At 35.9% G+C, this 24,197-nt stretch overlaps 1 protein-coding gene across 7 annotated transcripts in view; it reads right to left on the reverse strand.

Annotated features, from left to right (window-relative positions):
- Positions 1-24,197, reverse strand: part of LOC113114762 (roundabout homolog 1-like) — a 260,076-nt gene that overhangs the window by 168,850 nt on the left and 67,029 nt on the right. For 3 of the 7 annotated variants that reach the window (XM_026281731.1, XM_026281736.1, XM_026281738.1), the window contains exon 3: positions 2,511-2,597. In XM_026281731.1, the coding sequence (XP_026137516.1) occupies positions 2,511-2,597 (87 nt within the window). Of the gene's footprint in view, positions 1-2,510; positions 2,674-22,864; positions 23,019-24,197 lie in introns of those variants that run through there. The other 4 variants (XM_026281735.1, XM_026281733.1, XM_026281732.1 and 1 more) reach the window with 2 other exon arrangements.

Genomic DNA, 24,197 nt, shown 5'->3' on the forward strand with positions numbered 1-24,197 from the left:
GGGACATGGGGTGAGTTAAGCTCCAGGATATGTGATGAAAAGAGATTGGATGGGGGAAACTAATATAAGAAGTGTCCACATCCTCTCCTCTTGTGGAGAAAACCCTCTGGTTGACTGCGGTGGAGGTAATTACATCTCAAGTGGGATCAAACCTAAAGGAAGGACCCACATTTGCCATGTTTTCCGCACTGGGGAGAAGCAAATGCTTTGTGGGGAATATGCTTTGTGGATAAGCTCCATTGTTAGAGTGCTTGTGTTCCACGAGGGGTGTAAAAATTGAACCCCAAACGTGTGGGAGATTTACATTTGCACGTCCCTGAGGCAGAAAGCATGGGCCATAATAATACAAGGCATTAGGAAGGCGGTCATACTAATGATTGTGGGGCCTAGGTCAGGACTCTAGGCCTGAGCAGGACCCCATAATGAGGATGCACATGAGACGGACTAATCCAGTCTCAGACTGTCACGTCCAGACAACCAGGTGCATTTGGAACCACCACAGACAAGTTTAAGAAGCATGTGCAGCATTGTTGCAACCAGATGTATGAAGACTACATATCACAAACGGATGAAAATCTTTATCATACCACCCAATACATAACTTTTCATTCTATTTCCAAGATTCAATCTTCGATAAGGGTAAGAGATACAGAAAGCTTTCATGGCATATATTTAAAATGCCAAAGATGTCTGGACAAACATTTGCTGTGTTGACCTTCAATTTTCCTTCTTCCCTACTGTCTCTTTTCCAAAGAGTTGGAATAAATAGCATGCCAGTGTTCTTACAAGAGACCTGTTTGCCTTTTACAAACAGTTATACAAAACAAAGACAATGTGATGCATCTCTGATGCTCATTTTTGAGGCTGAGGGCTTTTGAGGCAGAACTACATGGCAATTCTTTGCACAAAAGTAGTCTACAAAGATAAAAGATCTGTTGAAAGACCCCTTCAGCTGCCTTGTTGCATACTACTAGCATGTAGAAACTAAAATAGAAGATCCAAAGTGGTGACATTCTACATACACAGAAACATGATGCAAAACTGACAAAAAAGGCGAAGCAAAAGAGGGGTTGCGGTACTTTATAATATTGCAGATAAATATTGCAGAGATATATATATAGCAGATAAAATATTTTAAACTATTACTGGTCCAGTATTGAACAAACTACATTTGTAATCAATGTTTTCAATCTTTTTTTTTTACCTTTTTGAAAGACAATAATACTTTTTATTCAAAAATTATGCATTAAAAATAAATGTTTTTTTTTACTTTAACTGTTTTAAACTGATGAATAATAAGAAAGGTTTCTGCATGAAATCATAATATTGTAATATATGTAATATCTGAAGAATCATGTGACTTTGAAAACTGAAGAAATGATGCTGAAAATTCCGCATTGCCATCAAAAAAATAAATAAATATATAAACATTTATATGTGTGTGTGTGTGTGTATTTCTGTCATTTAAAATTGCAATAATATTTGATCAAATACATGCAGCCTTGGTTAGCAGCATGAGACAGAGCTACAGTAATATCTAAAAGCTATGTAAATGTGTATGAGTGTTTTGAAAGTAACTGAAGAGTTTGCTATGTTTGCTGACAGCCCTTAACATTATAATCTAGCTCTACAACTGCATTATGAATTGGAAAGACTAATTCTATGTAAGAACTGAAAGATATTACAAAACAATTTTAAAAACAGGTGGGCAAAAAATATCATCTGTACCGTATCTCTTTCCTTGTGAGATTGTGAAAAAGAGTGCTCTCTTGAGGCCGTGGTGTCATTTTCTACGCTCTATACCAGCTATTCTCATCTTCCACTGGATCACCCACGTAGCCAAAGCCGCCTTTTCACTTATCGACTAGTTTCTCCAGTGAAGGTCAGAATGTTAGCAAGCTTTCTCCAAACATAACACCACACTCACTGCAGGAGACTCTCTGCTCTGGCCCCCTGGGTCCCTAGAAGGTGAACTCTATTTCCACTTAAGCAAAAAGGGTCAGGCATCTTCTCTCACCAACTGACTCATCTCATCTGAGTGCATTTAATCTGGAAATTGAGGTTCTGGCTGACTCTACTCCTTCATGTCACAAGCGTCAGAACGTTCTAGGCTTATCTCCCGAAAATAACATAGAAAGGGTGTCCAATTTCCACAGCGTGACATTTGTAAAGAATATAAACAGTTTATGAATGGTAAAACCTTCCTCGATACAGATTCATCGACAGACTTAAGGTGAAGGTTATGCAAAGTACATGGAAATCCAGGCAGAATAAGAGACTCTGCAGAAGGACCTGCAATGATTGGATCTGAAACAGGTCATATCTCCATAAAAACTTCATGTTATCACCAGGCAACCCCTAATTTATCTAACAAAAATGTCAAAAGCTCATGAAAGAGATGAAAAGACACCCACAATAAAGAAAACATGTTATTTAAATAAGATGTTTGAGAGAAGCCCTTCTAGGATAAATATAAAGCAGTATTTTAGTTAAGAAATAAGAAGCAGTACCTGTGTAGCCCAGAGAGTTGTCGTCATCATGTTCTGCAGTGGGGGCCTCTGTGACCCTACTGCTAGTCCCCTCCTGAGTCCCCGTGTCTGTTGGAAGTAACACAGACTCTAAGTCCTCGAGCAAAGAGTATTGGGCCACCAGCGACATGGTAGCACCCCAGTATCCCTGATACCAACATAAGAGTAGTACTAAGCTCTGCAGACAGTGACTTTTGAAAGGTCTGCAATTGCAACCTCCAAACTGCATTATCAAGTCAAGAAAGCACTTAAAACTTCCCAAAAACAAATATATAGAAGCTCCAAGGTTTTACTAAATTTTTAGCCATTAATCCATTGGAGAATCCCAAGAGCGCAATTCCTAAATATGGTGTTTTCCTTCTCTTCTCAGTCATAAAGACGTGCAGTTAGCTCTGAACGTCTATGTGCATGTCGGAGGAGTGACAATGTGTGCCCTCAGAACTAGGATGACCCAACTGCAAATACACAAAGTCACTGACACACTCTCTATTTAGATCTGGATAGAGTCATTGACTAAACTAATTCCCCAATCAGTGCATGTCGCTTTCCTGGAAGAAAAACTGACAGCCCTTCTCTATGCCTGGTTTAGAAAGGGAGGACTGGGCAGGGGGTGTGGTGTGGCAGATGCCCCCCATCATGGTGAAGTGTGGGATAAATCAAACTGGAGCCATGCCCACTTCCATTGTTGGCCACTGACAGGGGGTTAATTTGGGATGAGGGGAGGTGAAGGGGCCTGTTTAATATAAAGAGGGTCAGAATGGGCCAGATGACTGGGAAGCATCCTGTCAGGACCATCATGGCCGTGAATGAAGATTGGCATCATTTACGGAGATAAAATGGCAGACAGGCAAAACAAAAGGAAGTCATTGGAGAGCACTTAGAGCTCTGGGAAGTGTGACCACTATCTGTCCTTTTGTTCACCCTGTCGCTAAACCTCACTAACAAATGATGCTAATCCCTCAACATTTCAAAGTCATAATTGAGTGCTTGATTTATTTTTTAAGACTTGGGCCAGCACTTCTGTTGATGCATTTAATGAAATGACACTTTTAGCCTGCTATATGCTGAGATGGCAGATTCTCAACAAACACCTCGCTGAGTACGTTCACAGGATCTCAAGGTCGTGACCATCGTGAGACTGTTGGATAGCTTGTGTTGCAAGCATTCAAGCATTCAAAATACAGCATGTTTGCACTTTTAGAAATGTTAAAGGACAGTTCATGGACATTTAACATCAAGCATGCAAACACATAGAACTCACACATTTACTTGAGTCTGTCTGTTTGTGTATAGACACCATATTGACTTCACCATAAAATCAGGCTTTTCTGTTCAAACCTCAAAACCCAAGTTCTTAGTAATGCAAATGAATCAATAAATAAGATTTTAATACCAGTTCTACAAGGATAGATGCATTTAAAGTTGTATTCAATATATAATCTCTACACAGAATTGGCACAACTCGCAGAATTCTGAACTGGAAAACCCAACATCCTCAAAATTCTACACGACAACTACACACAAATTTCTATGCTATGAATATGTTTTATTCTAAAATGTATGCAACAAATATTTTGCAAAATAAAAAAGCTAAAACATATTTATAAAAAAAAAAAAAAGAAAAAGAAAAAATATTGTATATACTGAAGGGGAATCAATGTAGACAATGAAACCTTGAACATTCTAGTTCCAAAACTGTACTGGCTGCTGTAGAATATGCATTTATTTGGAGAGAATATTTCGTGATTCATTAACAGGTGGTGTGTCCAGATGCCCTGGAGGACACACAAACAAAAACCTGGTGCTCCTTCAGATTCAAATGGCCCTGATCCACACAAACCAATCCAAAACACCCTGCCTCCCCTGATGGCTAATTAAACCAAACCTTATGCGGCTAGCTGACACGTCCACATGGGCACATTAGAAAGATGTTCCCCATGCACCCCAAAGCCCCGGCTGTCCGCTCATTTTCAGACACACACCCTGCTTTCCCGTTTTCTGGCTTTATTCATTTAAGGAGAAGGTGATGTACTAGCTCAATAACAGTGGACCCAGACAACCCATAAACACAACAACAACAATTGGATTCGTTCATCTTAATGGCTTTAAAAATCAAGGCCATTTGTTGAGTCTGCCATCAGTCGGTTAATTATTTTTAAAGGCAGGAGAGGGCAAGGGAATTATAAAGAAAATGAGTTACCGTGTTAATCAGTACACTTTAACAAACCTCTTTTTTGATAGCAATTTCTCATTTTCAGTTCAGCTTAAAGCCCTGATTTATGAAAGGGGTTTAATTAAGTCACACGAATGAACTTAGCTGGACACAAATGAATACGTGCAGAGAGAAAGAAATATGTGACCAGTGCAACCAGACTGCAAATTACCAAAGATTATGTTGAACGTTTGTGTGGATGGACACAGCTGCTGGTCTGCAGGAAAGCGGAAGGGAACACACACAGAGAACATACTACTTCTGATTATGAATAGAATCAGAATGTAAAAAAAAAATAATAATTGTTTAAAGGACGTGTTACAGTAAGTCATTAAATTAATAATATTGCAGCAATAAACATATCATTGCTTTCGCGCAGAAACCTTCTATGTCCAAATTTTGTAAAATCCATGCTATTGGTTAGTCCCCACGTGGGTATGTTAATTTTACAAATTATTAACCAATCTAGAGTCATTTAGAGGTAAATGTCCTCAAAACAATGGTTTTTCATGATTCAGTTATATGAATTATATATTAATAGTTTATATATTATATATAGCAGTTTTATCTAGAAGTAATGGTAGTGCTGAGGTGTCATGTATCGCTTCTTAGGATTTTTCTTTCTGCTAGGTCTAGAATTGGACTGTAGCTACCTTGTTGACTGAAATCTTCCATGGTTTTGTTTCTGACGAGGATAATGAATTTAATGCACACAAAATTGCATGCCGTTGACTTAGTTAGCCACTATGTATTGGTCTTCTCGTCATGTTTGGTGAGACAGCTAACGTGATTTTCGTAGGGCTTAAAAAAATCTTGACCACCTCTATTTCTGGTGCTCGTCTGAGGATTTGAACTTAGCTCAAGACAATAGGCAATTCTTGCCTCATTATCATATGTAAACATGATGTATAATTTAGGGAAACGATCATTTGAATTTTATTCATTTTATTTTTTTGCAGCAACCATTTCTGTGTCCTTAGAGGAGCTCTGTCAAATGCAGCCTCTATTCAGATCACCTGAAGATCAAAGAGCTGAAATTCAAACACCTCCAAGACCTGAAGGAAGTCATCCCAAAAGACTTTTATGACAATTTGCTTCACTAACTTAATATGACAATTTGCTTCACTAGCTTAATATAGGACGCAGTATTAAAACAGTCAATATGATGCCAATGTTATCTGTGTTACACTACGATATCAGTTATTGATGTATTTCAAATATCTACTTAATACTAGTCTTATTATGCATGTGCATTGAAGTTTTAAGATGTATCTAATATAATACTTGAATTAAATTGGATGTTTTGGATACCACCATTAAATTATTGTTTTTATTATTATTTTACTGACTTTAAATTCAGTTTAGGCCTACTTAAAGTCTATGCCTCTCTTGGCACTGTGCATGTAAAACCTACCCCAAGTAGGAAGTTTTTTTATTTATGTGAGAAAAAAAGGCTGTCTACTGGCGCCAAGTAAGTCTCTTTGGATACAATAACGAGTGAAAATAGTTTTGAATCTGAAGTTCTAAAGGCTAGAAATGTTGTTGGTTAAAAAGGCATAAATATTTTGGAAATGAGCAAACATTTAGTTTTTAATAAACTTTGTATATACATTTTATAAAATCTATAAAAATGTATAAAAAAAAAACAATAAAATTTTGTTCAATGTCTTTGGTATAGATTTCAAATTCAGACCAAAATATGCCCCAATATATATTTTATGTTTAAAATCCAAATGTGCAAAACTCTATTTTATTTGATTTTAGTCATTATTTATCTATATTTAAACAGAGCAAGAATCACCAAGAACTATCATTCAAGTTACACTCCAGTCTTAGGAATTTGTTCAAATCTTTAACCTCAATTAGGAGCAACAGTAATAGTGATGCTAGTCTCAGCAGAACTGGAAATCTGCTAACACAAGATCCAGTTCTGAGACAGCAGCCCATCAGGAAATATCATCAGGGCTCCAGCCGGACCACACCAGGGTACGTGGTTCTCTGTGGGTCTGAGCAGCTCCCGTATTGCTGAAAAGTACCAAGGGAGGGATTATGCAGATGAGGGCACTGCGGTCCACACAGTGGGCAGGAAACCAAGCATCATAATGAGAGACTACAGAAGAGCTTTTCCTTCTGTACGGGACGTACAGACAGGGAACAGGGGAGAAATGGTTATGGGAAATTACAGGGTGGTTTCAGAGAGCTTAGGAGAACCAGACCGTCTGGCATCTAGATATTAAATAAGTTAAGGCCATAGACTTATCTATAGTGCTCTTGAGGTTGTTAGTGTTGGCCCACATTTAACTACTCTTTTATAGCTTATATGAGACTTAATGTAATTCTTAGTTAAGTATTAGTGAAGTTTCAACATTGATGAAAGACTCAAATTTCTCAGATGTATATAAATAGAAAAAATTGCCATACAATAACAGTGTATTGTAGAGCTGTACAACTCATGTAAGAAAGCATAAACTTGAAAAATGTAAGATTTGAGTTCAATCTTAAACTTTTTTTTTTATTTCAAACTTTGCTATCTGTGCAAAGAACAAAAAAGAACAAAGCTTTCTCAAGAGGGGAAAAAAACAACAGGCAGGGACCTTAGGCAAGAGGTTTCCATTTGTTCTCCACTTATTCTCATTTTTGTACAAGAAAAGAGATGATGATGAAAAGAGAAAGTGATGATGAATCTTTGAGTTCATTGAGATCTCTTTTGATTTCAAACGGTGTTGTCATGACAAATCTGTCTTTGTAGGGAGAGAAAATCAGAAGCAGGAACCTAAAACAAGAAGTTTCCATTTGTTCTCCAATTAATCTCACGGCTGTATAAGAGAAAGTAATAATAAGAGAAAAAACAATTAATGTGAATGAAATGTTTTGTTTGTTTGTTTCTGTGTGTGTGTGTATGTGTATATATATATGGTTTTTTTTTTTTTACAAATTCTAATGCTAGTCTTATTGATTTATTTGTACAATATTTTTTTTAAAGAAATTGTGTCTTGTGACTTTTGTTTTGAAAGGTTGCCATGGCGACCTTTAAGTTTCTGTGTACACAGTATACGATAGCTTTACGCAGCTGAAATCGTACCGTGAAATTTAATATTATACAATAAATGAAATTTTTATGACTGGAATCAAACTATTTTGAATAAAAAGTAATTAAAATTTAACTGCAATATCCATTTCCTCCTGTTGAGTGTTGTGAAAAGCCAAGTATATTATTAAAATGCGTAAATCAATGACATTCACTCACCATTTAGTTTAAAGTGCAAACTTAAAACTGTTTATCTGATAAGAAAGCAATAAAGTAAGACAGACTAGCTTTGAGGGGCTTCCCAACCTCATTTATTTTGAGCGATGTGGTTGGATATATGATTATGCATGCGCTTGTTCACATACTCAACTAAGAATGCGAACGCCAAACAAACAAGTCCAATCATCTGCTGACGAGTTGACCTGAAACACATCCAACAACCGCTGTCCAAAATCAGGCAGGAATTCTACAAGGAGAACATCTGATTAGCACCGGTGCGAATGCTTGTGGCTCACTGAATCACGGCGGTCATAGCGTGTTCAAGTGCTCTAGGAATAATCCTATCAATCTACGTCAAAATCTCGGCAGGCCTGTGAAAGCCAGAACAGCTGGCGAGGTCTCAAGCAGCTAAACAGAGCACATGATGGGCATCGCTCAGGCCACAGAGGTTAAAGCGCTCGGTACAATAAGCTCTTCTGTGGCGAGTAAATGAAAGCCACTTCAGGGTCTGAGGACCGTGGTGAAAGGGCACAGCTGCTGAATGCAGCGTTATAAAAGCCCAGAGTTACAGGCATGATTAATGATGAAGCTCTCCACAAGGACAAGCCACCTTCAATCCGACGGACATGCTTTGCAAGGTTTCATTCTGAGCTCTTCTTCAATTTTATGAGGAAATTTTGGTGTCTGAAGGTAATCGTGTACTTAGAAGTGATTTTGGAGTCACTAAAAATGACACATTGAGCCTCGGTGCTGTTGGTGGTTCAAGTTCAAATCAGGTTTTTGATACAAACCAATGCCATCCTTTGTTGTCCTACTGCTATATGAATAAAAGATGACAAAAAGGTCAAAGAGTGGAAGTTGAAGTGCATTTGAAGTTTAAAAGAGAAAACATTATGAAATGTTTGCATTTACACTGCTGTTCAAAAATCTGGGGTCAGATTATTATTTTTTTTGTTCAATAAATGAATATTTTTCAGAAAGAACACATTACAATTATCAAAAGTGAAACAATCCTAGCCCAAAAAAAAAAAAAAAATCATAATCTCCACAAAAATATTAAGCCACACAAAGTGTCCATATCTTTATAAAACTAAAAATCACTGCATTAGAATGATTTCTGAAGAAATCAGTAATGATGCTGAAAAATCAGCAAAAAATATTAAAATAGAAAATTATTATTTTAAATTGTAATAACATCTTGCAAAATGACTGTTTTCACTGTGTGTTTTTTTTTTTCTTTGGTTCTTAAAAATTACTTAAAAAACGGTAGTGTTAATAATTATTTCCTCCATAAAGAATACTTATACAGAGACATTCATTCCGAAAATGATGTCTGAGATCCAGGGTACATTCCTTCAAGGTCACGGTTCTTCAAATTCAATATCTGTTTAAAAAAAAAAAGCCTTTCAACACTGAGCTTCCTCCAGCCTTACAGCCACTGCCATCATTAGCAAAGTGCCAACATGACAATAGCAGGGGAATTCTTCTCGATTTATTAAGAGTGTGACAGAACCTCTGCTAATTCACCAGAGCTCCAGGCTTTGAAGCGGCATTATTCCACCGCATGTTCATGTCTGAATCGCATCCATCTTCAACCACCGCCACACTTTGTTGTGGGCAAAAGACTCGACGTTTCATTCTGAAAGAATCTCTACTTGATGATGATACATTCTTGGACTTATTAGCATGTGTGAGAGACAAAAAGGGAGAAAGTGAAAGAAATATGGCTTATGTTGTAAGCACTAACCTCACTCACCCTGAAATGATTCATTAAATGTTATAGTGGCTTTCTGTGGCAGTTCGAAAGAGATCTGTCTGAGTAGTTCATTTACAATTGAAGGATAATTTGAGTGTGATTTTTCAGCTGAAAGCTTTGGTCACAGTTCACCAGCCATCTGATCCAGAGTCAGGCAAGCTGAACAAACAGCGAGAGCCTATCTGCCTTTTCCAGGCTCACAAACAAACATTCACATGTGCACACTTTTATACACACTTACATGCACAAACATGTGCAGCTATACGGATTTCACTGACACCACAGTACGACAGCACAATTTGCATCCCTTCTAGAGCAATTAAACCTGAGAAAAGACCCAAAACAGCACCTTTTATCGACATACCAGGAAATAACATCTCAAAGCTCAAGCTCCTCACTTGCTGATCTTGGCTGAAGGAGAATGACGCTGTTAAATGGAATTGCCATCTTTAACCTGAGGGACTGAGGGAGAGAGTGGGCGTTATTCCTACTGAAAGATTTACTTTGTAAAGAATTCACTGTATATCAACACTATAAATGCTTTATGCTCTCGGGCAGTGAATGATGAAAGGGGTTTGTGGGCGATCAGGAAAGCCCAGACTGATTTATAAAACAAATGATATAAATGATATCAATTATGATTAACAATTTCATCGACATCAAACCTAAAATTTACAGCTTTAAAAATTATTATTGCATTAAACCTTTCAGCGACACAATAAAACTAGTCAAAAGACAAATAGGAGTGATGTGGATGTGCAGAACTTCTGAAGGAGTTATCTGTGGGATTGCGGTCTACTCAAAAGTATTTAATAGCCCATGATCCCCTGATTTTGATGGCCTTAAAGTGCATTTATAAGAGTTATAAATGATCTCAAATTCCCATTTAAACCTGATGCTGCAGAAGCTGCAACTTTACTGTTCATGTAATGTACTGCTTTACAATGCAGCTTAAAAATGAAATATAATATTTACCTGCCAGGCTCAACTGAAGATATGCACTCTTGTGTTTTTTCAGTCTTTATATTGTGTCGAAGCTCTGAAAAAAATATTTAAAATGCAAGCTTATTGTCATAAAATATTTTTTTTTTGCCACTATAATATATATATATAGCCTATTTTTCAGTCTTAATAATATATTTTATAATATAAATACTGGCATTTTTCAATAAATAAATTTAACTTAAATGAAAAATAAAATATTATTATTGAATATAACTTTTCAGCAACACAATAAAAACTAAATGCCAAAATATTTTGAAAAATGAACAATCTTCTATTCCATGGACATTTGAGGAGCTTTTGTGGGATTGCAGGCTACTCGAAAGTATTTACTATCCCATGATGTGATTATAGACCTAAAAGCGCATTTCTAAGAGTTATGAATGATTTGCAGTTCCTGGATAAACCTGATGTTGCTGAGGTTGTACTTTACTGTCTATAATGCAGCCTAAAAATGAAATATGAAGTTGACACGTCAGGCTGCATTAAAGTTATGCAGTATTGTGCTTATTCACTCATCATATTATCTGTCAAATATCTTTCAAATGCAAGCGTATTGTCTTGCAGCAAAAAACAATGATGTATTTTCAAAAGCCTCTTTTGTCGTCGCACTCTTTAAGCCCGTCACAGCGTCAAACCTGAACTTGTTTTTACTTGAGTCTTTGCTGAAGGGACTGTTGACTGGTGACAGCATAATTACAGGTCATAAAACAAATTGAAATATTTCATACGAATGAGATGCATCTCATTAGAAAACATTCGAAAGAAACGTGTTCCACATGGCTGTCAGTTTTTTTAGCTGACATGCAGGAGGCAATATGATGTGATGTGATCCTTCAGGGTATGCAGACCTCTTTTAACCTGTGTATGATTACAAAACACACTTCTTCATAGCCCTGGTTTCACACAATGACAGTATTATGTGTCTTTGACAGTTCCAGTATGAGTAATGGTCTTATCACAAAACAGATGTTAACTTCAGATCTACTGTACTTCACCACTCACCCACAGACAGTACACACAGAGCACAATCTCACTGGCTAACAGAAAATATTACATCAATGCAAAATGAGTTAGATTATAAATATTTTATTGCTATATATTTTTTGCAGCTATTATTATTGTTTTTTTATAATATATTGACACATGATGTAAAATTTTATAACCGGAATAAATGTAAAGAAAATTTAACTAATTTGTAAGAAAGAAAATGTAACAATGTAATTAAAAATGTACATTTCATCATAATAAAATAAAATAAAGATAATTTATGTGGCAACTGAATATATATATATATATATATATATATATATTTATTTATATATACATATATATTTATATATACATTTTTCTCTCTCTATTTATCTCTATCTATTTTTATTTAATAACGTAATGATAAATGTACAGTTTGTCCTAGTACAAAAATGTAATATATCTAAAAAAAATTACATTTGTAATCTTTTTTTTCTCTGTGTGTGTGTGTGTGTGTGTGTTTGTGTGAGAGAGAGAAAGAGAGGGAGAATTCTCATTCCTCCCCTCTTTCCCTCGGCTTCTTACTATATTTTTGGTAAACACAGCTTTCAAAACAAAATCTGGAAGCACCGGTCATGGTCGCGATGGGGTCTGTAATGCATTATGTCTGTTTAGCACGCTAAATCTGCTGAAACGCAAATCAAAAATGACACTGGCAACATTTTAGCTACTTTCATATGGCTGAAGAAAACAGATGAAAGAAGAGTGTCCTGATGGTCAACAGCCGTCACTAATGTGTCCAGTGATGCCCTGACACTGTGGAACTGATCTGATCTGGTCTGCATTTGAACATTACTGCCAACGGTCAAGACAGAGAGAGAGAGAGAGAGAGAGAGAGAGAGAGAGAGAAGGAGGGAGGGAGAGAGAGAAGGAGAGAGAGAGAGAGAGAAAATGAATGAATCTGGAATAGACACTAATGAAAGATGTACATTTTATCCTAAGAGAAAAATAAATAAAATAAAATAAAATGTATAATACCTAGTACATAGTATAAAAAAGTAGTCACAAAAAAAACGTAACTTTAATCAAAAATGTACATACGTTCCATACAAAGACAAAAAGAAATTAAAGATAAAAAAGAAATAATACAAAATAATCATAAACAATAAATTTAAATGCAATCAAATTTCAGCCGAAAAGAAAAAGGCCGACATGAGAATACGTGTAGTGGAAAGCAATTCACTGCTCAAAATGCCTCTCACATTTAAAAGTCTATAATATGACAGTGTTCATTCCCAAAATATGTTAATCAATAACTTCCTCTAAACCAATCACTGCTAGAAACTACAGTGCCATTTAAATATTCACCTCCTGACCCATCATGCAAGCTCAGAAAAATATAAAACGTTAATGCAAATGCCAACTCATAATGTTTAGTGTCAGATTCTGATAACCTTCTTTCATTTATTTCTTAAATTGTCTCCAAGTTATTTAAATCGGTCTCCTGTCGACAGCCACGTTTTCAATACTCAAGCCGCTGCATTAGAAATGGGCCAAAACAAAAGCTTTATTTCCGTCTGTCTCTTGCTCTTGAACAGCACAAAAGAGAGGCCACAGCAAAAAGTAACTTGCACACCTCCCATTGTTTGTCTTCGAATTTCCAATTAGCATGCTAATTAAAATCAGAGTGTCCATGAAGCGTCTGTCTTCATCAGCCGCATTAAGAGCCGAACGGATGTGCCATTCATTTCCTTATATCTACACTATCTTACCACGCCAAAATAAGCTGTCCATCACAGTTCTTTGTGAAGATTTGATGGACCTTCCGTGTTCCTTTCAGGCACGTCTCGTGCTTCTGCAAAGCCACTGAGTTTTTTTTCACTCGCACACAAAAATTCCCAATATGAAAAAGCTTCCTCTTTGGAAACCAGAATCTGTTCTTCATGTCAATTTACACTTCATTATGACATCACAGAACGTGAAGAGACTCAGACCATCTGAAGTCTTTTCTACCATAAAGTTGAACATAAATGGCAGTCGTGCCAGTCCTTTCCTTATTGTGGCAAATCGTTGCTCTGGCTGGGGCTCGTAAAAACGGCACCGCTCCATTTCTGAAACATATTTAGGCGTGTGCTCAGAATTATACAGTATATCATAATAAAAGGCCTAGTGTCCTGAAACCACACATCAGAGCATCTAATTATACAAGACCGTCCAGTGATCTAGGAGGAGTATGACAAGGGATTCCACATGATGACAGTCATTAACAACAAATCACTAACAGTTACATTTTCAGAGACACAATGGTGGGATTCGTTCGCTAACAAGACTGTAACTCTTTTGAACACCTTCTGAGTCTCCAATGTCTTAGTTTTGACAAGCAGAGTAACTATAGCTTCATAATTACCTTTCACCTTTAAACCTGATGTAAAAACTATACTGCCCCTAGTGTCAGAGATGTAGCATGTCAAGTAATGTTAATGTAATGTTAAAGTAACGTTTTTCCCACTGATATTTTAATAAAATAAAATAAAAGATTAACAAAAAAAAAATAATACATTTAATAAAATGAAAAAAGAAAAAAATAGGGAAATGTCAATTGCAAGTCTATACCAGGCTTAGCTAACTGAAATTAAATTCAATATAGAAAAAACTTATTTCAGATAGTTTTAAGTTAGTTGAACTTGATGTACTATAGTTAAAAATGAAAAAAAAAAATATATAATAATAAAAACTATATGGACAGACACAAATACATGCACAAAACTACTAAAACATTCTTACAAGATATTAAAACATAAAATATAAAAATTTAAACTGATTCAGAATATTAATAAAAACTATAAGACTGTCTCAGTTATACTAAAATAACACTGGTCTGCACCATGATAAAACTTGTTTCTTAATTAAATTTCTAAATTGCTTTAATTTCTTTTTTATTATTATTATTATTTTATAATCAATATATTCATAACAAACACCTTCCTAAAAGCATTTAAAATATTGACTTGACTGCACTTTTAGTATTTTACATATCAGGGATATTTATCTTAAAAAAAAAATACATTATTTTGTTAACACTTATTTTTGAATATATATATATATATATATATATATATATATATATATATATATATATATATATATATATATATATATATACACCTTCCTGTTCTTTTGAACATCACATTTGAAGCTTATTTCTTATTCTAAAACTAAAAGTTAATGTAAGTAAAAGAATATGAAAAGAATATTACAAATCATGTGTTATGTATAAATGCAATTGTATCAAAATAAATACTTCATTTATTCAAACTAAACTGATAAATGTATTATTATAGTTGATGACAAAAAATCCCAAAGTGAAAAAGGAGCTGTCATATGAAAATGCATCAACTTTCATAAGTCAGCCTTCATTATTTATGTTAAAATATGGAATGAAACTGATCAGTTAACAACATCTACTGTAAGAAACCTTTTAAAGCACCAAATAACAAAATCATGATGTACCAGTAACATACCTCCAACATGTGTTTAACAAAGCAGTCTCTGAGGAGCACTTCACCCCAAGAAAATGTGCCTGAGTCTCAGTGTATTTTACAGCAGTGTACATGTGTGCACACTCAATACTTGTGTCCATACGTGAGCAATATGAGGGTACAAAATCTCCTTCAAAGGACTCCCTGATCTGCTTTTAACTCCATAAGTTCTTTCCTGAGCAAACTTATGACCTTATGACCCCTATCAGATCCCAAGAGCCCCCGGCTGTCCCCCTTTCCTAATGTAATGTCTCTTAGAGCCTTTAATTTATCGGCTGTCTCTCATCCTCTCATTCCACCTGTTTTTTCGCTCCTGCTTAAAAAAAGTTTCAATTCCTCCCTTGATTCACAGCCCGCTAACTCCGAGGTCACATTCCTCACGGTGGAAAGCGTGAGAGAGAGTCCAGCTATTAAAAACCACTCTGTATTTTGTCTAAAAACTTTGACTTTTGAGTTGGATATATCAGTCCTTCACTGTTGATTACAACACATCTATGCTGTCTACAACACACAATGCTAACATCTTTGATTTTCCCAGGGAATCTGATAAAAGTAATTTAATAGAAAAAAAAAACCCATTTAATTTCAATTGTCCAAAAGCAGAATTGGTTCCACAGATGTTGCAAGGTTCAGATACACCGCCCTTCTTCAGTAAGTCGCTCTGAGCTGTGACCTTGTGGAGCATACAGTAATTGAGATTCACAGCTCATTGTTGGCTAATTAAAGACACCTCAAACCTCCTGGAGCCCAGAGCAGCAGACGTGAACAGTGACCTCTAAATGAGAGATGGTGCATCTGGGTCCTTATTTTAATTAGCAGCTGGCCTATCGCACAAGTCTTTATTATTCTAATGCACACTGTCTATATTTAAGACAAGACAGCACACACACACCTGCTAAGCCACACTGACACCATCACATAAAGAATTACAAATTAAAATGTAGATCAATATGACAATTGTGCAAGGTTGCATGTACAGGGGTGTTTCTTTAATTATGGGCCAAATAAATTTCTGTCCTCACTAAATACAAAAAAATTATATTTACCTTATTTTTTCTTTGCTTTCTTCACATATCTCGTATATCATATAAAAAAATAATATTATTTATTATTATTATTATTAGTATTATTATTATTATTATTATTAAGTAATTATGATGAATTGTCATATTTTAAGATTTAAATTTGGAGAAATTTTTTATAAAATAAAATCTATACACAAAATACATCCCCAAAAAAAGGGAAAAAGGAAGTTAATCACTCTTAATGTTAATTTCATAAAACAAAAATAAATAAAAAAGTGAAAACCTATTACTCTGAATAAAAAAAGAAGAAAATAAAGCCATTAAAATAAAAAATGTTGCTGTAAAGTACATAAATTACACTACATTTCAAACATTTGGGGTCGGTAAGATCTTCTTATGCTTGCTTGCTTATGACTCTTAGGTTTAATTTAACTGATCCTAAATACAGTAAAATACAAATTGTATTATTACAATTTGATAAAAATAACAAAATTTCATTAAAATATAAATAATTTAATTAATCTATGTTATGCCAAAGCTGACTTGTTTTGTTTTGTTTTTAATTTTTCAGGATTCTTTGATGAGCAGAAAGGGTCAAAAAGATTATTTTGTTTAATAAATTATTTGATATATTGTTCATCATTATATAAAGTGTCTTTGTAATGATCACTTTCAATCAATTTAATATAATTTCTAAATAAATATATTAATTTCTTTAAAATCAAATCTTACAGACTCCAAACATTTGTGTGTACTTTTCAAGCTAAACTAATATGATTACTTTGCCTTTATTCTACAACACATAGAGACACACAGAAAATGAAAGCCAAAAAACATATAAACTGTGACCTTGTGAACCAAAAAGCTCAAATATGTCTTTAGTAAGCATAGTACCCATCACAATATAGCTCTCCAGTGAATAAGAACATGGACTTGACTCTGAAATTTTAAAAATGTATTTCAAGTCGATTCCACAAGTAGAAGTAGAAGCAGGTATAAGTGAAATTGTAAAAAGTGTATACTTTCATACTGTACACATTTAGATAAATTAGCAGTTTGAAGGACTTGGTAATGCAAGACATTATATAGGCAACCTTGAGAGAGCCAGTCGAATAGACATACAGAAAACTTTTATGACAGCATCTGCCTTTATCCTCACTTTCTTTAGCAAACCCATTCCCTGAGCTTTCACAAACATAATCGTGTCCTTTTCTTCATTTGATGAGTTAATGTTGTTTTCCAGCATTACTGAAATGACACATTTATACAACAACCACCGAGGGAAATCCACCTCACTTTAGACAGAACACTCTAGCAGAAGGAACAAATATTCACTCTGTTGTCTCAACAAGACCTGACAGGATGTTTGTTTTATTTATCACATCCACTCAACTTTCCCAATGCACCTCGTCCTCTGTCCGCTTTCTGTTTCTCCTTGTATAAAACCCAAGCTAGAATTGTGTTTGTTTGTGTTCATCTGGTTAACAATGCATTTGAGTTTACAGGTTATGACAGCGACCTGCCCAGCTGCTGAGCATGGCTGACGTTATCGCTTTTAAAGGTGAGCTGTGCTCATGCATGTAATTGCAGCATAGAGCATGTGCGACTAAATGGACGTTTTATGAGCGAGCATCATTAGACCGCACATCAGATACCACTTCCTGAACACTGATAGGTAATGGAGGGATGCTCATTTTATTTTAAAAAGCTCTCAGCTTGTAGTGTAGCCATTAGTAAAAGAGAATCAGCTTATAAAGTAGAAAACAACACTGTGGTAAATCAAAATGAAAATGTGCCGAGGATAGGTCCCAGAGGAACACCACTGATAAATTTCACACATATGATGTTTTCTTCAGTTAAATCATACAGCATTTCATTTTCAGTTAGTAATTTTTCTGCCACTGTAGTATAAAATCTTTATTTGAAGGGTTATAACAGTTATGAACATTCAGGGCCCTATTTTAACGATCTGAAACGCAAGTGTCAAAGCGCGAAGCGCAAGTAACTTTGTGGGCGGGTCTCGGCGCTGTTGCTATTTTCCCGGCGGGATAAATGGCTCTTGCGCCCGGCGCAAATCTAAAATGGGTTGGTCTGAAGTAGCTTCATTATTCATAGGTGTGGTTTGGGCGTTACGTGAAATAAACCAATCAGAACTTCATCCAACATTCCCTTTAAAAGCAGGTGCGCAAGTTCCATTATGGATTGCTATTATTGTGGCGTATTTACCAGGCGCACGCCAGGAGCGGTTCACAGCCGTGGAAACTGATGTTCTTGTAAGAGCAGTGAAAGACAGAGAAGTTGTGTTGTATGGGGATGGGAGAAACCCACCCAAAATAGCGTCGGTTAAACAGGCGTGGGAGGAAATAGCCACAATTTGTCAGATGTCCTTATATACACATATGTCTTGCCACTATTTGGCCAACAGGTCTGATCCTTAATTACTACAATTAGCCTGAATAATTTGTAAGCTAGATTTATGCCTATTTTTTCTCATCTTCGTGGCACACCACAATGATTTCCGTCATCTCACGTGTTAATATTTTTTAGTGTAACAATTTATGAATTGCAAAAATAACTGTTGCATCTGTGTAGATTACATGAGCAAAGTGTATGCGCGTTGTGCACGCTATACATTATGGTCAAGCATGCGCCCTTAAAATAGCATAATGAACAACGCGCAACGCGCCACTGACTTTAGACTAGGTTTTTTCTGGTCAGTGGCGCAATTGTTTAATGGAACAGCAAAATAGCACCAGGGATCGTTTGCGCCGGAACACGCCTCCTTTTTTGCGCTGAACCGCCCAGGGAGCGCAAGTTCATTCACTAGTTTAGCGACGTGCTTCTGTGGAGGGAAAAGCGCGCTTTGCGCGGGTGCAAAATAGGAATGACACATGCGTCGGTGTACAAAGTCAATTGCGCTGGGTGCAAGATAGGGCCCTCAGTGACCACTGAAGTTGGCCAGCCTACTCTTTCAACAGACACATTTATAATATACACATTTAGTTTTATATTATCACTGAAGTACTCTATTCCAAAATAAAAGTTTTGTTTACATAATATGTGTGTGCACTGTGTATATTGATTATGTATATATAAATACACACACATGCATGTATATATTTCAGGAAAAAATTCTGTTTATATATTAAATATATTTATATATAATATAAATTATATGAATATAAATATATACATGTAAACACAGTACACACACATATATTATGTAATCAAAAACTGTATTTTGGATGCGATTAATCAAGATTAATCGTTTGACAGTACTAATTAAAAGTACTTCATTCGAAATTTGAAATATGATTCATATTGGTCCATATGGAGAAAATTAATGGGAAAAAAACTTTATCATGACCCATGTCACTTTACAAAGTTTTATCTCTAAACATGTTACATAATATTAAAGGGTTACTCCACTCCAAAATGAAAATTTTGTCATTAATCACTTACTCCCATGACATCCTTGTGGTGCGGAGGACACAGAGGAGCATATGCAGCACGGTGATATGGAGTGACACAGAGACCTTTGATAAAGGAATTATTTAATAAAGTCATTATTTTTGTGTTCTTCGCTTACAAAAAGTGTTCCCGTTGCTTCATATAACCCGGATCGCACATCTGATGGAAGACGGAGTATTCTGACAACGACTTTTCATACCTTTTCTGGAACTTGACACTGTTATTTACTTGGCAGTCTATGGGACAGTCTCAAGTCTCCAGGTTTTCATCCAAAATATCTTAAATTGTGTTCCGAAGATGAACGGAGCATTTACAGGTTTGTAACTACATGGGTGTAAGTGACTATTGACAATTTATGCTTTACATTTTCCAAATCTGAATCAACACAGGATAGTGGACACAAATAATGCATTTTATAAAGTTCATTAAAAAAAAAAAAAAAAAAATTAATATCTTGTTTAAATTTGGCTAACAGATGCTTGTTATTTTGCAGCATAAGGAAGAAAATCTCAAACTAACCCTCCTTGACCCTTTGGTCTGTTATAACAGCAAATGATACTCTAAGTGAACCAAATAAAACTAAGTAAAACTGACGATAAAACTCCTCTGCTTATCTCCAGCGTGCACCTGTGAATGAATGAGCACCTGACTCTGCTTTCACACCATCATAGTTCACAGAGAGAAAAGGTCAAGAAACAGATGGTCGCAAGTGTGAAACCACATGGAACCCCAATGCTGAAACTCAACTCAAACCACATTGAGCTACAAAGACAGTAACCAGCACATGATTTATGAAGACCTCGGTTAACACACGTATGCAAGCCAGTAACACTGACCAGAGAACATTTGGTCCACGCACGAATATATAACAGGACCAATATGTGTAATGCTGTTCAATGAGATGCTGAAATAACTGAATATTTATGCATGCGATAACTTCAACTTTTAATATTAAAATGCCATCTGCTATGGCAATGGTTCCCAATCCTGGTCCTGGAGAACCCCCATGACTGCACGTTTTTGGTGTCTCTCTTATCTGACACACACATTTGATGTCTTGGAGTCTTCACTATTGAGCTGATGAGTTGAATCAGGTGTGTTTGAATAGGGAGACATCTAAAATGTGCAGTGTTGAAGGTTCTCCAGGACCAGGATTGGGAAACACTGTGCTAGGCTATCTATAGAAGAGCCTGAGAGTCAGATCAGCAATCACCAAACACACTTTTTGGCAGTCAATCAATGTCACCACAAAGAGTCTACTGACAATCCCAAGAGTTGATAGAGTTCTGATGATAAGCAGGCCTGCTATCCCCTGCACTTGCATCTAAACATCACTAATGGACGTCTTAACTTAAGTGTGCATGCTTTTACTGGGCTCTCACACGCTGCTCATCACTGATCACTCACAAAAGCAGAAGGAGAATATAGACAACAAACTACTCTGTTTGGTTCTGTACTGACGATCTGTCATAAAACATTCAGTGAGTGTAATACCTCATTTGTGAAGCTGAATACAGTCAGAGAAAATTGCCATTCACAACCCTTTTTTACTTGAATAAATTTTTTAGTGAAACAGACATTTGGATACTTTTATTCAGCAAGGGCACATTAAATTGAGCAAAAGTGGTGGAAAGGGCATTTAGATTGTTACAAAAGATTTCTATTTAAAAAAAATTGTTTTCTTTTGAATGTTATCCTCACCAAATAGTCCCTAAAAGTCCCTTAAATATATGTTTGAAAAATGTATCAGTTTCTACAAAAATATTTAGCAGAACTGTTTTCCACATAGCTAAAAATATGAAATTATACTTGAGCATCAAATCAGAGTATTAGAATGATTTCTGAAGGATCGAGTGATCCTGAAGCCTGGATTAATGAAGCTGACAAATTCAGATTTGCATCAATAGAATAAATTATGTTTTGAAATATATTAAAATAGAAAACAGTTATTTTAAAGCTGCGTTAGGTAACTTTTGACGCTCTAGCGGTTAATAAACAGAACTGCTTGCGTCTTGCGGAAGAACAATGTAGCCGGAACTACTTCTCTCTGTTTATGTCTATGAATAATCACAAAGGTACTGGGTTACTCCGCCGCGGTACCCCCGAAGCAATCTAAAATAGTCCAAATATAAACACTTATTATAGGTGCACCCTAGTGATTCAGGACAAGCTAAAAACACGGTTTGGAAAATGGATTCATGGTGTACCTGCTTATTATATAAATTTTTTTACATTTTGAACACAAACAAAGTTACGGACCGCAGCTCTGATTGGTTGTTTCTTAAGGGGAGCGATGGATTTCTGCAAATAGCAATAGGACCGCTGGGAGGAGCCAGAGGAGCTTGATTTTTTTCACAGAATATCTGTCTCATATTCTACTGTCAGGACATAATGACAGGTTTCACAAATATGTAAAAAATATATTTTTACAAAAGTTACCTACTGCAGCTTTAAGTCGTAGTAATATTTAATAATATTATGGTTTTTACTGTTTTTGATCATAGAAATGCAGGCATAAAAAGATTATTTCAAAATAATTTAAAAAATCTTACCAAGCCCAAACCTTTGAAAAGGTAGTCTTCATTTTGACACTACATTGGCAGTTATTTTGTTATAACATTAAAAGAAAAAATTAGTAAGTCAATTTTGAATTTCAAAGACTGAAATAGTATTTTCTTGAAAGAAGTACTCTTATAATTAGTTTTATCCGCAACTTCAAAACATGTTTTTTATAGTGTACTCTGCCAATGAAAATGAGTCAAATGGTTCACCACAGTTTTGCAATGTCATTCGTACAACTAAATTCTAGGAAAATCTGTGAAGTCAATTTCAAATATATCTAACATTCATTCAGGGGTATTAAAATGTTGCTAAACAAAATACACTAAACAAAACCTACGATGGTAATCAACTGAAGACATTCAACAGATCCAAAGAAAAGCACTGCACTGCAATAATAGTACTAAAATAAAAAGTAAAATCCTGCAAAAACAGGCCACAGGAACGCTCCAAAATGTGACTCAAGACATTCTTATGTGCTGAAGATGAAAAGGGAGTGATTGAGAGCAGGACGGTTACTTACGAGACCTGTCCCCTTTCCATCTCCACCCACCCTTTTTTCGTCCTGGCTTTTCCCCATCCCAGCCAAACCCGAGTGCCGTCCAGACCCCCAGCAGCAGAAGGGTGATAGGTAACAGCAGCCCTGCCCTCATTCCAGTACGTCTCCAGAGAGAAAGATCCACACGCAGCTTCACATCACATCACATCCAGCTGTATCTCCAGCCAAGACGCTCCTGAACCCTTCAGAGGAGTCGCTACAAACTGCACGCTGCTACTTTAACACCAGAAGATGATGACACAAGAAATCAGCAGCACAATATTGATCTTTTCATCCCACTCAGTCACTCCAGAATATTTACTACCACCCCAGCCGAGCTGCGGCTCTCTAGACGCGCTCTAGCTCCAGCTGAAATCCAATTTGGACACAGCAGACAAGAGTTGTCGCTGAACGGCATGGCCAGGTGTCAGAGAGATATCGGCACACTGCTACTCCTCCGGTCTGAGGCACCAGGGAGAAGCTTCTGTTGATATGAGAACAGCAGATAAATCAAAAGTGGATGGCTGAGTCCTGCAGCCACGGCAACTGAGCGAGAGAGAGAGTGTGTGTAGAAGAGAGAAAGTCAATTCAAGCTAACAAGTGGCAAACGTTCCATTAAAGCAGCTCTTGTCAGGCGAGTTACAGCTTCTCTGATGTGAGAGAGGCTCATACAGTAATGCTCTACACAGTCCTCCTGGGAACCTCCTACTTCTGTGATTTCTTTATATATATATATTTTAATATATAAAAATATTTGCAATACTTACATTTTCTAACAACATCAAGCTTGGGTTCGGTATTATGTGTCTTACACTCACCTAGGCTGCATTTAGGGATATTGTATTATATTATTACCATATAAAACAATTGTTTTCTATTTTAGCATATTTAGATTTTTAATTTATGTATTACTGATATGCAATGTATTGTGATCCATAAAATAAATGATTAAATACAAATAAAACCAAAATGCAAGCAACATACACTACCATTTCAAGTTTGGGGTCAGTGAGGTGTTTTCTTGTTGTTGTTGTTTAGCAGAGATGAATTCAATTGATCAAATGTGATGGTAAGGACTTTCTGCAGTGTTAAAAGATTTATATTTGAAATAAATGCTGGTCTTTTAAACTTCATAAATTCCAAATAGCTCTGTAAATGGTTTCCATAAAACTACAAGGCAGCACAATGGTTGCCAACACTGATAATGGTAAGAAATGAGCAGCAAATCAGCATGTTATAAGGATTTCTGAAGGATCATGTGACACCAAAGACTGTAGTCAAAAATAACAACAAGCAAAAGTTATTCTAAACTGCAATAATATTTCATAATATTACAGTTTCTTACTGT

Source organism: Carassius auratus, chromosome 15 (assembly GCF_003368295.1).
Source record: "Carassius auratus strain Wakin chromosome 15, ASM336829v1, whole genome shotgun sequence".
NCBI lineage: Eukaryota > Metazoa > Chordata > Actinopteri > Cypriniformes > Cyprinidae > Carassius > Carassius auratus.